General features: G+C 41.5%; 2 protein-coding genes across 8 annotated transcripts; both read right to left on the reverse strand.

Annotated features, from left to right (window-relative positions):
* Nucleotides 1–688: 688 nt before the first annotated feature.
* On the reverse strand, nucleotides 689–4,355 carry LOC115683333 (uncharacterized). 3 transcript variants are annotated; one of them, XM_056315685.1, is made up of 4 exons: nucleotides 3,871–4,353; nucleotides 3,578–3,702; nucleotides 1,172–1,229; nucleotides 866–1,089 (listed from the first exon to the last, which is right to left on the reverse strand). In XM_056315685.1, exons 1-3 carry the CDS (start codon nucleotides 4,247–4,249, stop codon nucleotides 1,203–1,205), a joined length of 531 nt encoding a protein of 176 aa, XP_056171660.1. In that variant the 5' UTR covers nucleotides 4,250–4,353; the 3' UTR covers nucleotides 866–1,089; nucleotides 1,172–1,202. The 3 variants fall into 3 exon arrangements, with proteins under 3 accessions (XP_030463695.1, XP_056171660.1, XP_056171659.1); XM_030607835.2 differs by lacking the exon at nucleotides 1,172–1,229 and having other exon boundaries at nucleotides 689–1,089; nucleotides 3,871–4,352; XM_056315684.1 differs by lacking the exons at nucleotides 866–1,089; nucleotides 1,172–1,229 and adding an exon at nucleotides 2,200–2,978 and having other exon boundaries at nucleotides 3,871–4,355.
* Nucleotides 4,356–5,039: 684 nt separating this feature from the next.
* Nucleotides 5,040–16,203, reverse strand: LOC115683341 (protein ZINC INDUCED FACILITATOR-LIKE 1-like). Of its 5 annotated transcripts, XM_056315149.1 has the most exons (17): nucleotides 15,746–16,195; nucleotides 14,784–14,824; nucleotides 13,864–13,924; nucleotides 13,641–13,743; nucleotides 13,431–13,533; nucleotides 12,653–12,706; nucleotides 12,500–12,562; nucleotides 11,012–11,061; nucleotides 10,847–10,922; nucleotides 9,879–10,088; nucleotides 9,520–9,607; nucleotides 8,777–8,862; nucleotides 8,566–8,673; nucleotides 8,023–8,067; nucleotides 7,844–7,932; nucleotides 6,473–6,516; nucleotides 5,459–5,791 (listed from the first exon to the last, which is right to left on the reverse strand). In XM_056315149.1, exons 1-17 carry the CDS (start codon nucleotides 15,915–15,917, stop codon nucleotides 5,700–5,702), a joined length of 1,485 nt encoding a protein of 494 aa, XP_056171124.1. In that variant the 5' UTR covers nucleotides 15,918–16,195; the 3' UTR covers nucleotides 5,459–5,699. The 5 variants fall into 5 exon arrangements, with proteins under 5 accessions (XP_056171121.1, XP_056171123.1, XP_056171125.1 ...); XM_056315146.1 differs by lacking the exon at nucleotides 7,844–7,932 and having other exon boundaries at nucleotides 5,040–5,711; nucleotides 15,746–16,202; XM_056315148.1 differs by lacking the exons at nucleotides 7,844–7,932; nucleotides 12,653–12,706 and having other exon boundaries at nucleotides 5,040–5,711; nucleotides 15,746–16,201.
* Nucleotides 16,204–16,485: the final 282 nt, after the last annotated feature.

Consider the following 16,485-nt stretch of genomic DNA (forward strand, 5'->3'; position numbering starts at 1 on the left):
GTCATTAAACATTTTGTACATGTTCAAACTAATTCTTGGATTATATGAAATGTTAAATGTTGTTCTCAAACGTCCCCCCCGGTAAAGCCGGAGACTATTAACGCCATGGATTCTCCTTTCGCACGAGAGCTTTGCACCTGTAACGTTGATTATTTAAAAAGGAAATGGCGAGCAAGACAGTGCAGCCTCTAACGAATGATACTTAAAATTTCATGTCTACATAAAATTATATAAATAAGTTGTTCAAGAACTGGACATGGCCAAAAGGATGTCCTAAACGAAAAGGCAATTTCTACCAAAAGGCCAGTTTTCAACACTGCGTGGGAATTGATTATCCTTTGTCCTTAGGTCACTGCAAAATCACTGAGCAAAAGAAGTGCGCCTCTGAGCATTTTGCACTCCACAAAACTGATGACTATTTCCTTCCCCCTATCATAGAAAGACTAATACTGTATCACCAGACAAATAACCCACCATAAATCTATAGTCCGACCACAAATTCACTATTAACAAATAGAAAAATAGAGAGAGTGACAGGCAATGAATCATCCGCCCAAGAAATTATGGTACGACGGTATCAGATGAAATACATCAAATTTTCTAGCTTGGATTTCTCGTGGCACTGGCGCTAACCTGCTTGTGCACCTAGCAGAATATCATTGTCGACTGCCAGAACAAGAAAAGGAAGGGCGGCTGACAAGCCAGATGCGGGCCATTGCTTTATTTACATATCAACTTTCAAATTACATCAGATTGAACGTGACCGATTACAACGACTCGCGGATGTGAGCAAAAGGGAAAGAAAACTAGACTAGTTAGTTAATTAATCAGACATGAGTTGGACAGCCAGGGAGGCGGAGCCATATTTGACACGACTTCGACTTACAGATCTTTCCAAACACGATAGTCTGTACTGGAGCTGTTATAGTTTATTACACTATCCTGGCACCCAATGAAGAATGTAGTATGTACAGGATCCACATTTATCAAGGCATGAGCTGTACCACTTGGACTTGCTGCAACAACAACCTCATCAGCAGCAGCAACTACTTCAGCATAAGTTTTGTCACCCATCTCACTGCTCTCCAGCTGCAACAAGTTCAATATCGTATAAGAAACACAAAAGCCCTCTAATAACGAAAACACTTGACTCTTTACATGTGCACTGTACCCTTATTCCTGTTTCTTCTTTATCTCCTTTGCTAGATTGTAGTTCTACAAGAATCAAGCTATCACCAAAATAAAAACAATTTAAACAAAAGAACAAGGAGAAGTATCTAAGGAAGGTAGAACCATGCATGAGAACTACAGCTAGTGGTTCATACTATTTCCAGATAGAGAAAAACAGGATTGAGACATGTGATGGCATTTGGAGGCGGATTTGTGAAGAGAAAACCAACGGGGAAGAGAGGATAGAGAAGCTTTCAGAGAAACCCTAAAAAGCTCCAATGTCCATGAACACCCATTGATTGAGCACAAAACCCGTACTATGATGCCATTGATTTTTCTTGATGTTGAGGGCATGGAGCTGTGGGCACCCTGTAGAAAACCCACAGGGATTTCAGAGCCACTGATTCCGCATCGCTCTGCCCCAATTAACTTGCACCAGCCCTCGAATTCCATTTCTGTTAGCCTCTTCTTTGCGAAAATCTCTCTCTCTCTCTCTCTCTCTCTCTCTCTCTCACACACACACACACACACACACACACAAAAACTGCAGCCAGCAATTTATTCTTTTGACAGATAGACAAAACAGGATTGAGATATGTGATGGTATTTGGAGGTGGATTTGAGAAGAGAAAACCAATGGGGAAGAGAATATAGAGAAGCTTTCAGAGAAACTGTAAAAAGCTCCAACTTCCAGCAACATCCATCGATTGAGCACAAAACCCGTACTGTGATGCCATTGATTTTTCTTGATGTTGAGGGCGTGGAGCAGTGGGCACCCTGTAGAAAACCCACAGGTGTTTCAGAGCCATTGATTCCACATTGCTCTGCCCCCAATTAACTTGCACCAGCCCTCGAATTCCATTTCTTTTAGCCTCTTCTTTGTGCAAATGTGGCCTCTCTCTCTCTCTCTCTCTCTCTCTCTCTCTCTCTGTGTTTCAGAGCCATTGATTCCACATTGCTCTGCCCCAATTAACTTGCACCAGGCCTCGAATTCCATTTCTTTTAGCCTCTTCTTTGTGCAAATCTCTCTCTCTCTCTCTCTCTCTCTCTCTCTCTCTCTCTCACACACACACACACACACACACACACCAACTGCAGCCAGCATTTTATTCTTTTTACAGATAGATAAAACAGGATTGAGATATGTGATGGCATTTGGAGGCGGATATGTGAAGAGAAAACCAATGGGGGAGAGAGGATAGAGAAGCTTTCAGAGAAACCCTGAAAAGCTCCAATTTCCAGGAACACCCATTGATTGAGCACAAAATCCGTACTATGATGCCATTGATTTTTCTTGATGTTGAGGGCGTGGAGCTGTGGGCACCCTGTAGAAAACCCACAGGTGTTTCAGAGCCACTGTTTCCGCATCGCTCTGCCCCAATTAACTTGCACCAGCCCTCGAATTCCATTTCTTTTAGCCTCTCTCTCTCTCTCTCTCTCTCTCTCTCTCTCTCACACACACACACACACCATCTGCAGCCAGCGTTTCATTCTTTTGACAGATAGACAAAACAGGATTGAGATATGTGATGGCATTTGGAGGCGGATTTGTGAAGAGAAAACCAATGGAGGAGAGAGGATAGAGAAGCTTTCAGAAAAACCCTGAAAAGCTCCAATTTCCAGGAACACCCATTGATAGAGCACAAAACCCGTACTATGATGCCATTGACTTTTCTTGATGTTGAGGGCGTGGAGCTGGGGGCACCCTGTAGAAAACCCACAGGTATTTCAGAGCCACTGACTCTGCATCGCTCTGCCCCAATTAACTTGAACCAGCCCTCGGATTCTATTTCTTCTAACCTATTCTTCTTTTAGCAGAAAAAGATAAACAAAGTGCAACGTGAGAATGTGTTGGTCTCTCCAATGGTTCATCACTCCTAGACAATGTGCGCAGCACTGCAATCTTTTTCCTATGAGGTAATATGGCGAAGATAACATCCAGAAAGAAAATACCATTGAATATTAACTGCCACATATGGTGGTTTTTTTCTTTCCATCAACAACCAGGAATGACAAAAAAAAAAAAAAAACCTGAAGACAACACTTCCCATGGATATCTTAGACTTCAAACAGCACATTATATGATGCATTACACAGCCAATGAATATCCATATCAGGCTTGTCAGCTACTTCAGGCGAATATCTAATTGAACTCTGATAACCCATAACCAATAAGTTAAACCACAGGTTTGGCAAGTCAAACTCGGGCCATACCAATAGCCCAAATTCAACAAATGAGATGAGATCCTCAAATAATGCTCACTAGAAACGATTGCCTTCAATTTGAACTACTGAAAATCCTGTCTACGGCAACAATGACTAGAAACCATTCTCGCTCAACTTGCTTTCAGAAACAACTTCCACTTCAATCCTGAGACACTTGGAGAAAGGGAAAAAGGTAACCTACCCTGAATTTGGTCTTAGCACCCCAAATGACGAACGTCTCGTTACAAGTGTGATGCCTATGATTCCCCCTCACACCGCCAGGGCGGATTTCGCCAACATGGATCGAAGCACAGGTCACAGCTCCCCCTGCAAGCGAAAAAACCACACTCCTCCATCTAAAGTCATCAACCAAAAGGAGAGTAAAGCAAGCAACAACAAGCAAACTCAACAAGGCTCCGAAGTTCACATCCCACCATAACCCAGCGCGCGCAGAGAGAGAGAGAGAGAGAGAGAGAGAGAGAGAGAGAGAGAGACCTCGAATGCCGGAATCGAGCGCGACGGAGGTGGGGTCGAGGAGCCACCCGCGCTTATCGCTGAAGGAACCGAGGGGGAACCTGACGAGATTGGCCTTGCGGTCGTCCTCCTCCCTGCTCCGCTCCCTGTCGCGGTTGGAAGAGAACCGCGCGGCGGCGGAGGCGGAAGGGCGGCTCTGGAGGCGGAGGGAGATCCAGGTGAGGAGCAGGAAGGCGGAGAGGAGGAAGGGGAAGGCGTGGGGCTTCTTGAGGAAGTGGACGAGGGCCGATGACGAGAAGGCGCCCCTCGGGGCCTGCGCGGCGGCGCCGCCCTGCCCGCTCTCCAGGCTGATGGCCGGGCCGGCCGCCGCGGAGTACGACGGCCTCCTCGGATTCGCCATCGACGGCCTCTAGACGGCGTTCAATCTCGCGGCGGCGGCGGCGGCGACATGGGCGTGCTCGGCTTTGGCGAGCGGGGCTGCAACTGCGAGCAGAAGAAGAAGAAGAAGAAGAAGAAGAAGAAGCGGCTGCTTCGGCGGAGGAGGAGGAGGAGGTTCTTCTTTTAGGTCTCCCACTAGCCCACCTCATCGCACTGCCTGTGAATATAGTGGGCGACGCCATTTTGAATTTTGGTATTTTTTTTAAACTAATTTTGGACCCCACTCTCTCTCTATCTCTTAAGGTTTCAAATTTTTGGAGCGGGGCTATTACCGGTCCGGGTCCAGATTCCGGATCTCACTCCCTCTTAAGGTTTCAAATTTTTGGAGCGGGCTTTTACCGGTCCGAGTCCAGACTCCAAATGCGGAATCGGATCTGGACCCGGAACGAGAAACCTTAATTCCCTCCTTTTAATTTTACCTTGCATTTTGTATGCTTACCATTGCCAACTCTGCCTCTTGTGAATAAGGAGACGTTTTACTAAAATTCTGTCCTTGCAAAGAACTTATTGGTTCCAAATAGACACTGAATCGGATTAGACCGACAAAGTCAGTTCCAGGTTTTACAGGATAGGTTTCAGGTTCTTAAAAAAGAGAATCAAGTTCCAGACCTCGAACCCGCCCACACTGAAACTGCTCACCCCTAATCATAAGCTACACTATCGATAACCCACCCACACTAAAACCGCTTGCCCCTAATCATAAGCTGCACTATCGATAGCTACGGGGAAATCACTAGGCAATGCAACCCGAATAGCACGAAGGTTCTCTCGCAGCGTGAATCAAATTCGTAACCTCGTAGACAAAAGGAGCCAAATAATGAATGCCTCCCAAGAGAAGAAAAATTATAACCCCAAAGTTACACCAAGATTCACAAACTTTTCTGATTCCTATCTCCCCCATTGTATGCTACTGATATGAACAATGAAGGACGCAGTTCCTTGGAGACCGGAATGTTCACCATACAGCACAGACATGAGGGAAAAGAAAAAGATCGAAGGCCTGACGGCTACTCAAACTCTAAGCACCTTCCGCTTGCATATAAGCTTTGCATATATACCACGAACGAGGCATTGGCTTTACATATATACCAAGGCCGCAAAACTGAAAAGTTACCGCTGCCCGCAAGAACGTAGATGAAAATCATGGAGGCAATGAAGATACTCAGATACAGGAACTGCAATTCCGCCTGCTTTCACATGAATGAATCAATGTGGCAAACAGTGACAACACTGCACTTATATGTCTTGGATTGTATTTGTGCATCACGAAGCAAAAAAAAAAGGGCCCATGCTGCGACGCCGCATTACAGAGGCAAAGGTCTAACTTTGCAGGATATTGATCTATTACCGTATAGTTTTTATGTTTTGCAGTGCATGACGGCTGCAATGGAACACGGTATTGCCAAAAAGTGCTAGTCCTTCGGCTGAGCCAGAAAAGGTTTGAAGGTCATCAGCAATCCCAATGCCTCGATAACGTTGAGGAGGAAGAAAACCATGTGATTACCTGCATCCCAACAAAGCCATAGATTTCAGCTTTCTTTCCATGAGGTGAATTTTGAGAGCATAAATTCAACTTCAATCGACAGAAAAATATAGAGAAGAGACTAAAAATAATGCACAGAAAGCATAGGCATGCGCGGTTATACTGACATGCAAAGGCTACGATAAGCACTTGATGCGAGTATAGCCACATGTGCATGTTTCTGTCTGCAAGACTACCCGCTTGTTCAGAAACCAGAGTTGCGAAATGTGGTAGTTCAATCATTGCAGGTCAAGAGATTGGAGAACTAGGGGGTTGCTTCAGCCAAGAAAAACTTTTCAGATCCAAAAAATATAGGTTTAGGTCACGGTAGCATTCTAACAAAATCAAAATCTGAAAGCATGACACCGAAGATATTGAACAGCCTATCGCTAGTAGTTAAGAGAGCAAGCTAAGAAAGATTTTAAAGTCTGATTAGAAGTCAGAAGATTACAATGTTTGGAAAGAGAAACATGCACCTCCTAATTCAGTACAGACCTTTTAGTAGTTTAACACGACTATATTAGTCAAATTGTCTTTAGATGATTACAACAGCCAACTGGTACAAGGAAACTTGTGCAAATAGACCATGCACAGGATCACTTCTTTAGCTACTGTTAGACAAAAACTTCCAGATATTTGTAAGGTACAGAGAGTGGTCTTTACCAGGCAGGAAAGAAGCATTTTGACGCTTTTGTGCCCAAGAAAAGCTGTAGTTACACAAAAGCATTAAAAGTCAGGAACTAAAACTTGTCACATAAGCCCTATCGTCAGCTGCTTCAGTTTGTTAGTGATCTCAACGAGGCAAAAATTCACAGAGCCACAGAATGCATCCATTTAGCCTATTCACGGACCCACCACCAAATGATGGAAAAAACCATTTCAGCAAAGTCATTCTCATAAGCAGCACATTGGCAAAAATTCGAAGTTGTTATTCACTAGTTAAATGGCTGGATGTCAAATGAAAGAAATTAGCAGCAGAGCTCTTATATAACTTTTTACAGATAAACCAAGCAGCGATGTTTTAACAAATGACGGCATGAGTCCAAGCAGAAACTTCAGAAGATGAAATCTCAGTTACATAGTCTTAATACAGATTCCATTCCCAAAGAACACAAAATAGTTGTCTATACTCACACCTGAATTAGCTAGACAATCAATTGGACCTAACACGCAACATGCACAATTTAATTTGCAGAAATTGCATACAAAGCATCCTGAAATTTCTAACTTTGCACATATAAACCAACTTGTAATGTCAATCTCTTTCCCTATGACTAAGACAATTGACCAAATACAAGAAAATGTAACCTGCATCACCAGTTTCCTTTTCCTATTATGGAATCATCTAACTCTGAGATCAATAGGAGAGGGCGGGTGTGCTTCTAATAAGGCATGACCATATGAGGCCTTCGCCTGTACATTATTCAACTCTTTTTTTCTTTTTTATAATAAACTATGTAACTTTCCATGCAATCGTGATTGATTACAACGTTGACCCGGATATCTACCAAAGGAAGTTTAATAATCTTCATGGAGAACCGGCTTGATTTAGATTGGGAAAATCATAAGAGTTATATAACCGTGTGCTAAGCATGATCTCTCTGAAAGTTATCCTCAAATGGTAGTATCTGCATATGTGCCCAACTTGAAGTCAGTCTCATCTTATGCACGAATAAATCTTGTTAGTATTATCATAGTAGGTGTATTTGATAGTAAATTTTCTGCAATCTTGAGTTTCCTATCTTGTAACACCTAAATATAGTATAAATACATGTGCGGTCTCCAATGCACACGCGGTTTTCTTTCCAATGCTGCTGTTCATTATCAGAAATCTTGTGCATGAATAACAGGAAGTATAGATACTTCAAACAAAAACACTACGAGTCCATTCTATTCAGGAAAATCTACTTGCCACTGTCAGCCTGTTGACATTCCTCCCCCAAATTAAATTTATATATAGGCTTAGGAGTAATTGAATTGCCAAGCATCCTAAAACAAGGGGCTCAAGGAGCATATATTAATGAAATTTCTTACATCGAACCTCCTGCTGCTGGACCCATTGCTTTGAAAAGAGACATTGCAGACAGAGAGATACCATTTGCAGCTCCTCTCTGCTCCTGAGTCTAATCATTTTAAATCAGGATTATTCGAAGATCAGTCATATTGACAATGGGCTTGCCCAAAACTAAGAACCCAAAAAGAAAGAATATTACCACAGCTCTGTTTTGAAGTAGGAATAAGCCTGTAGTTATGGATACCTAATTTGCACAAAGAATGCCGAATAAGTGTGGCGTAGCAAGAAAGAGGATAAAACTCTTTCACATACATGGGACACAATACAATTTCAAAGCACGAATAAACAACAACTGTAACTTATACTTATCCAATACCTAAGTTAAATAACATACATGAGCAAACCGCTTTTATTTTTCAATATAAGCCAAACTTCTAGGATGGAGTAACTATAATAGCATGATATCCCGCACCGCTGCAGAAACTGTCGATCGACAAGAATCTAGAGTACAGATTACTTCCTGAAAAGCTAGTCATCTTCCTTCTATTCCTTACAATTATCATTCTTGTGCGATTAACCTCTCATGTTCCTTGTACTAACAAAGTAGATACTCTATCGAGATTTAATTACCAAAATTGGAGCTCGCTCTACTCAAATAACAACACAAACACATATGCACGCACTGGCTCGTGTGCACCCATAACAGTTGCAGCAAGAAGGTTCGAGAGCATGTTGAACTTACCGCAAGCACATTCTTCAGAATAGATGCTGAATCCACCAGTATTGTGAGAAAAATGCCGGTCAGATTAGCTATAAAGGGGTAACTTGACAGCAGAATTATGCTCAACACCTTTTATATGGAAAGAAAATATCAATGTAAGAGCAAGAAATAGGAGACAAAGTTAGTACACCGTTTTTGGTGAAAAAAGTTGGAAAGTGGGAAAAAGGCATACAGCTCCAACTTGAGAAATTACAATCGGTCCACAAATCCTTTCCACTCGTGCGTACAGAAATAGCTGGAATAATAAGAGCCCAAAACCTAATATTTACCAAAGAATGGAAAAAAATGAGATCAAATCCAAATCGAGTCGGGCTACATAAATTGTGCACCTATGTTTGCAAATATTGAATAGATTGAGAAGGAACAGATAGTAACAAATTTCAACCTAAAGTAACCACTGATCTCATTGCCATATATAAGGTCTCGACTTCTTACGAAAATAAAATTAGAAAGACGCGGCACTTAGGGGTACCAACGTGTATACAGAGCCGACCTTCACAAAACGATCCAACTCCTATAGAACAACCCTACTAGTTACCCTAAGATTGTAACATTCCCAATTCAAATGCGGTACAAGACCCCCAGCTATGCCCAGATCAAACAAAAGACTCTATCAGCCTACAGATCAATAACGTACCCAAAATGCAGGATTGACAGGATTGAGCAGGTCAGGTCCTAACTAATCTCATCCAGGGGTGTACAACTCAGACAGCTTAAACAAAGAAAAAACTTGCCTTGGCCTATCTCGAGTTCAAGACTCAAATTAAGAATCAAATTTCCAACTAGATTTATAAAAAGGATCGTCTGACTGAAGGTTAAATAGGATAATCCTCAGTACCAAAGTAAAATTGTTAACCAGATACAATATCTCACATGATCAAATAACTATTTTCATATAAATCTCTTCCGTTTTACCCGAAAGAGCAAGAACTTCACCGACATCTGCTGTTGAATAGCTCAATCCGCCAAACTTCCAAGGACTGATAGCCCATAGTGAAAATATCTGAAGTAGGTGGTTAACAAAGAATAGATCAATAAGCAAACACTATGAATGACCAAGTATGAGTATTATCAAACAAAAATGTTCCAGATGACAGAGTGTCAAGAGCACAATGGCTCTTTGCACCAGCAATAATTGACCAGACAAGTTGGTTTTTCTAGATAGGTGCCAGTGGCAATGTTCCAGCTTTCCAGCTCAGAAATTTATGCCCATAGGTAAACAAAGACAAAATTGCAAACAGCATAAGAAAGGAACAACAATTTCAAACAAGTACCTCTGTATATGCCATGTCATGAAGCTGGAAAACACAACAGACAATTATGGATGACATTAATGGCCAATTTCTGAGAAGGCTCCAAGACGTCTGATGACTTCCCTCATTTCGTTGTGATTCTTCCTTCGAAGTTTTATTTTCCTCTGCCTCAAGTGCCTCGTATGGTATATCACATTCTTTGCTGTTTTCACCATGCATATGAAGGGTTTCCTGGGTAAATATTGGAGTTCTGAGTCACTTATTTGATCCATTGACTATACTAAGAATTCTTTGACATGAGAAGTAGTTGATAATTAGAAATGATAACATTTAAGGCCACACCCCTACCCGATAAAAGTTCCCTATAGAGAGCATATATTAGGACAAGTTGCACATTCAAAAAGAGATGGCAGGTGCAGTCAGAAGCAAAAAACTTTCATTCAAATGGGATTTGCAGGACAACTTTGCAAACGTCATGCTATATCATCAACCAGAAGCACCAAGAAAGAAATGTCAAAGAAAAATGAGAACATTATGTGAGTCACTGTAACTAGAATAGTGCACCATAATACTGTTGCCATTTGAGAATGATAGATTGAAGGATATTAACTAAACTATTAGTATAAAAAGAGCAGAGAGCAGTGCAGATTCAATGCACTATTGCTCCCTCAAAAAGTTTAAGTTTCAGAGATGTTTCAAATTATCGACCACCCAGAAGAAATCAAAATCACAACACTGAGTCCACTCTTTAGTTCTGCGATAAGAGAAGTAAAGTAACCCCATACTTTCCAAGTTTCTTGTACACTAATCCTTTCATGTTTATTTAGCATCTTTTTGCATGATACTTTCTAGATACTGAAGATTACCATGCAACAAAAAAATGATTGACAAAAGTTATGCACTATTCTCTCCAACATTCACATGATATGTGCAATTAAGGGGTATGCAAAGGCCATATGAAAGGCTTTAAGTTTCATATAGTAACATACCGGGAGCCAACAAGCAACAACCATCACCCCCAATGAAAAAACTGATATCAAGAGACATGGTAAAAGGTACGGAAACCTACATTTCATTCATTTTGGAAGTCAGCAACGTCAAGTGATGAAAGGATAAACTATTATGGAAAGTGGAAATTGCAAACCATCACTTACCTCCCAAAAATGGATTTTTCGGGAAACACATTAGGAAATTTTTCTGCAGGCTGCAAAATAATTCATGCATATCATAGAGATGGATGCAAAATAGTATTAAAAACACAACATTGGATGGGTCAAAGAATCCATAAAAACAAGAGATGAGAAAGAGACCGCAATTTATAGAATAAGCATTGAATCAAGGAATAACTTAGCTACCTAGGCCACCTAAATGTAGATGACTAAGGCATCATATTAAGTCCAAATGACTGGTGACATGACAGAGGCTTCTCAAGTGAATTGACGTGGACCAGAGGCACATGTTAAGCCAACAAGTATGTCGAACCAGATGAACCGTGAAATCCAGGGAATAACTTACAAGATATTTCTACAGTTCTCTGATACAATGATATAATTTGCTGTAAATCAGATTCAGTGTTTGATTGTTTCCACCGAGTAATTTCACTTTTTGTTATAGTGATGAGACTTGGAAACGGCTTAGTTGCTCTGCACTCCGGGCCCGTGGGAGATTCAGGCCATCCGTGAAGAATGCAAACAAAAGCTTTCCCGGTCCAAAGCTGTAGTGCTGGTCTACAGCCCACGCAAATCAAATCAAGTCGCGGACTGGATAGCCAAGACTCATAGCAAGAAAGCCCTGCCCCAAGATTGGCTCGTAAAGCTGCCATTACCTCTATGGGATCTTTTATGTTTAGAAACCCATAACCTATGTTATCCTTTCGTTAGTTAATGAATGAAATACTTCGCTTTTAGACCAAAAAAAAAAAACCAGTGTTTAGTTAGTAGACGAATCCTCTATTGAAAAGATTTCAAAAGCTGCATTTAGCCCAAAGGGATCGCATCACAATGCGATCTCAGTATCTCATTTACATTCAAGGAAATTTACAACAACCAGATTGACCGTGACTTAGATTTAGAATCAGTGTCTATAAGCGCGGACCAGTCAAAGAACCGGTCTGCCTTCCGGTTCGTAGGTCAATTGATTCAACCAGTCCAACCACCAGGTAGATAAGTTTTCCCATCATAGAACTAAATTATCTTATTTATATCATTATAGAATTCATTAGACGAGCTGGGAGTTATTGCTATATCGATGAGGTCAAGGGTTCAATCCCTCTTGTTGACGCCTCTGCTCAATTTTTTAAGCCAGGTTTGACCGGCTCTTGACCACTCTAGTTTTCAATTTAAAACCCGGATCGGTCCGGCTCCTGGTTCGACTGGTTGAACTAGCCGATTGGGTCTGGGTTTAAAAACAATGTTCAGAGTAGATGATATCCCTTATTCTGTCAAATCATCAGTCCGAATGAATTTAGGAAGTGCAAATCTTCTAAATGTTAAAAAGAATCATTTTCTCATAGCAAAAACTCCGGGTGATATCATCATTACATACAGGTACGCAATTTCTGAGTTTTCAATCATGAAATCCTTTGCTAGTTATGTGCTTTGACCATGCATTCATGATCCATTTTAGTTAAAAAGAAACAGTACCTGGGCAAAATAACCCCCAATAGCCGGACCAATGACCAATCCAATACCCCATGATGTGCTAATCTGCAAATTTATGCTTCATTCAGATTGCATCATACTAGCACTTGAAGAAGGTATTATCAAATAGAAAATCGGAGTGTGGAACTTCCATACAATTGACATCGCCAAAGCTTGATACTCTTTACGACAAACTTCTGAAGCGTATGCCTGGCAATGTAAAAAATAAATGAATGTCTATAGCAGTTTCTTCCACCATAATTCATCAGATAAATCCAAAGACATCTCCAAACACCTTTAACTCATCATGCTTTCAGGAAGACGATAGAGATTCAGTGCGGAAACTAAAAAGCTAAGTGAATAGTGTAGTTTCAGAATGACTATCCCACATATGAGCATCAGACCGAGAAAAACTAACAAAGACCTGATAATGAAACATGTGTTGAGACAAGGCATGGGAGCCTGTTGGCATAATGACAGCTCCGAACAGCTTTTTAGTACACAGATCACTGTGTACATCAACATGATGCCACAAATGAACAGTTAGTTTCATGAGGACAAAATGGTAGCCAGCAGTCGAACATATATGCAAATGGTCTAGGAACTGATTTCTACTTTAAACTCCTTTGTCCCATTATGAGATCTCAGGCTACTTCAAATGTTTATTGTTATCACAGTGACGAATAAAAGGGATTGTTGAATTGTGAGAGTTTATGCATCAGATGGCCACATGAACTGACAACGCTTCACAAAAAGAGGTGTGAATCTCAAGCATAATGAGGTTGTGGCCCTCACAGCATTTTTCCCAGACCATCACTAGGCAGCAACGACAGCAACATTATAAATTAGTTATGAAAACACAATGTACGACCTAAAGCACAGTTGGACTCGAGAGTATAGATATGTTTAACACGAAGGGTTAAGAAGACTGTACCCTCATCGGGCCAAGTATGCCACACAAACTTCCTAGGAGAAACCTTGTGGAGACTGCCATCCAGAAGTTTGTGCTGAGGCCAAAAAGTGTGTTGAAAACCACCCTGATTATTGACCAAACCAAGAGATGGAGCGCAAGATTACGAGAACAGACATCGAGCATGTGTCTGGGAAATTATACACACTAGAACAGATGTCTAGAAGTACTAACACTGTAACTGTACCGAATAGTATCACGGGCTTTCGGCCATATCTATCTGCTATCATTCCCCAGAGTACAGAAGTCAATGCTCTTCCAAACATAAAAGCAGAACCTTCAGGGAGACAAAATTAAATGGATTTGAATTATCCAAACAGAAATCTTGAACTACATAAAAATATTTGCACAAACAAATGCATAAGAGATCGACATGAAGTAAATGCCAAGTGCTCACCTACATATCCAGCATAGAAGCCAATATCTTCTTCTCTCTTGGCTATTTTGAAGTCCCTTATCTGGAGAAGGTGAAATAGCAAGCTCCGCATTAGTAAAGCCTAAAAAGCTAAAATGAAGATTTTCAACTAAAATAGCATCTGGTGCAAACACTCGAGCTCATAGATATAGAATGGTCTGATGCCAAAAGTCAAATAGAAGAGATCATCAAGAAATAATCTTGGTATTCATCTCATTTTGGATATGTGTCAATGAAACAAAGACCGAGGCTCTTTGGGTCCAAAGGACTGAAAAAGTGGAACTTGCTCCACCAACAGTATTAACATCTCACAGATCTTAGGGAGCTGGGCGAACAACATTGACTTGCAGTGAACCACAGCCTTAATTAACAACCGCATATAAAATTGTAATCATTAGCACATCAGAAATGATATGCATGCCACCAAAGGGAATCCAGCCCAGGTAGGGTCAATGAGAAAGCGGGATTCAATAAAAGCTTGAATTGATAGCCTTGCGTTCATGTCTCTAAAAGTGGATTACTTCAACATGCATGTTTATTCCCATATGCATGTACAAGACCAAAGTCAAGTGACTGAAATCTAAGAGATTAAAATAAGTAAATGAGCGCAGGTAGGCTCGAAGAGAAAGCGAGCTTGAATAAAAAGCTCGAATTGAAAACCTTGTGATCGTGTATCTAAACGTGGATTACTCCACATGCATGTTTATCTCCATACACAGATACAAGATTAGAGGCGAGCGACTGAAATCTAAGAGATTAAATGAAGTAAATGCGCACGCGTTCTCATCCTCTGCAAATAACACCCACTTTCAGAAACTGAGACATTGATTTTCTAGAGCGAAACAAATATTATCAATTTATAATGATCGGTAAGTAAGCTAAGAGAGAAAACGATACACTACCATGAAATACAGGAAAGGGAAAAGAGACGATATGGGCAAAGCTGCAAGAATCAAAAGGAATTACATTAGCAGTGAATGAAAATAAAACATCCATGACCACTATAAATCCCACGGGCCTCATGATGATGCAAGAAACAAGAACTGCAAACCGTTTTTCAGTACTTGAACAGCGATTAAGTATATAAAAGCAGACTTCTCTTAGGCTAAGCACAGTAGTTTCTCTAATCCTCTGCACCAACAGACACACTAACGAGTCGAAAACCTCGCCTTCCGTTTGACCTCCTATTCCAACTAATACTCTTTGCCATCGCTTGTTTAATTTCCACTCCAATCTTTTCCTTCAGCATTTTCCCAATACAATATATGGTCCACAAAACATTATCCACCCAGTGTAATCACATTCCCGACATTTGTAAATATTCACCCCGACAGCCTAGTGTCCACTGATTTTTCCTGAAGCTACCGCAACAGAACAGGACGAAGACCGGGCCGAAGGGCCTCCCGACTTTGTCCCGAACATATATCCACAAAAATCAGCATCCTCGTCTGAGGCTTGACTGATACTTTGCACTAATGTGAGCACTGTGATGTGAGTTCAGTCATTTCAGTTTGCTCTAAGTCATTTCACTTTAAACTAATAGTGGACTGAGATCAGTCATTTCAGTTTGCTCTAAGTCAGGGCGTGTCTCCTAGACATGATTGATCTGCAGACCAACTTCAGGCAGGACAAAACATCCGATGTCGGTGAAAGCACACACAAATTTTTCGCTCATCCTCGTACGCACTCTCTTTTCGTTAACGTGCAGCGACGACGAAACGCGACGAAATGGGCAGGTACCAAATCAAATAAAAAATACAGCATCGAACTCCCACTGTCACGTCAGGCACACCCTCGATTTTTCTTTCGTTTCGTTCCGTTTCTTTATCGTGTACTTGAAGCAACGAAGCACAACGATCGCGACCTGCGCAGAGGACGATGATCCAGACGTAGAAGAAAAGCTTGTAAGGCACGCCGCGGTTCGTCTCCTTGAGCCGATCGATGTTGCATCCCGGACAACCCTCCCGGTACCGAGCCTCGACCTGAGCCGGAGCCTTCTCGTCCTTCTCCAGCAACGCCTCCGTGTTCTCCGCCATTGTTCGTTCTTTCCCCTCCACCCCCTTCGCTTCCCCTTCCCTCACGACGCTTCGCAGGCGACCAAACCGCGAAGTAAAGGCTTACTCACAGATGGCTTGGTCCCCAGAGAGAGAGAGAGAGGTTATATCGGTCACCACGTCTCATCAGTCACCACCGTGTTTCGTGAACCATCAGTCCACGGAAATCAAGAGCGAAGAAGCGGAGGTTGGCGACATGGAAAACATGCGAACACCTTGAATGGCGGTGGCATCTCTGCATCTCCCTCGCTCTCTCTCTCTCTTTCTGTCTCTCTGAGTCTCTGTGTGCCTTTTTTGAAATTCAAGTTTCGGTTCTCGAATGGGCGGGCAAATATTATATTAAATTTTGGATTATTACATAAATAGTCCCTGAACTTTGACCAAACGTATAATATCATTTTTGAACTTTTTTAACTAGTTCAATATAACCCATGAACCTTTAGTCCAATGTGTAATATCGCGCCCCTGAACTTTTAACTTGTTCGATATGATCCCTGAACTTTTAGTAAATATTCAATCTAATTCCCGAACTAGATGAAAACATTCAAGA

The sequence above is a fragment of the Syzygium oleosum genome, unplaced genomic scaffold (assembly GCF_021117445.2).
Source record: "Syzygium oleosum isolate NSW1041296 unplaced genomic scaffold, Sole_v2.1 Sole_v2.10, whole genome shotgun sequence".
NCBI classification, from domain to species: Eukaryota; Viridiplantae; Streptophyta; class Magnoliopsida; order Myrtales; family Myrtaceae; genus Syzygium; species Syzygium oleosum.

Excerpts from the sequence above, each read along its gene's own strand:
- LOC115683341 (XM_056315146.1), bottom strand. The coding sequence starts at position 15,917 with ATGGCGGAGAACACGGAGGCGTTGCTGGAGAAGGACGAGAAGGCTCCG. Across the intron at positions 13,744-13,863 it reads CTTCTATGCTGGATATGTAG|GTTCTGCTTTTATGTTTGGA; the intron begins GTGAGCACTTGG and ends GTCTCCCTGAAG. Across the intron at positions 10,089-10,846 it reads TTGTTGCTTGTTGGCTCCCG|GAAACCCTTCATATGCATGG; the intron begins GTATGTTACTAT and ends ATATTTACCCAG.
- LOC115683333 (XM_056315684.1), bottom strand. The coding sequence starts at position 4,249 with ATGGCGAATCCGAGGAGGCCGTCGTACTCCGCGGCGGCCGGCCCGGCC. Across the intron at positions 3,703-3,870 it reads GCTCGATTCCGGCATTCGAG|GGGGAGCTGTGACCTGTGCT; the intron begins GTCTCTCTCTCT and ends TTTCGCTTGCAG. Across the intron at positions 2,979-3,577 it reads GTGCTAAGACCAAATTCAGG|AAGAATAGGTTAGAAGAAAT; the intron begins GTAGGTTACCTT and ends TTCTGCTAAAAG.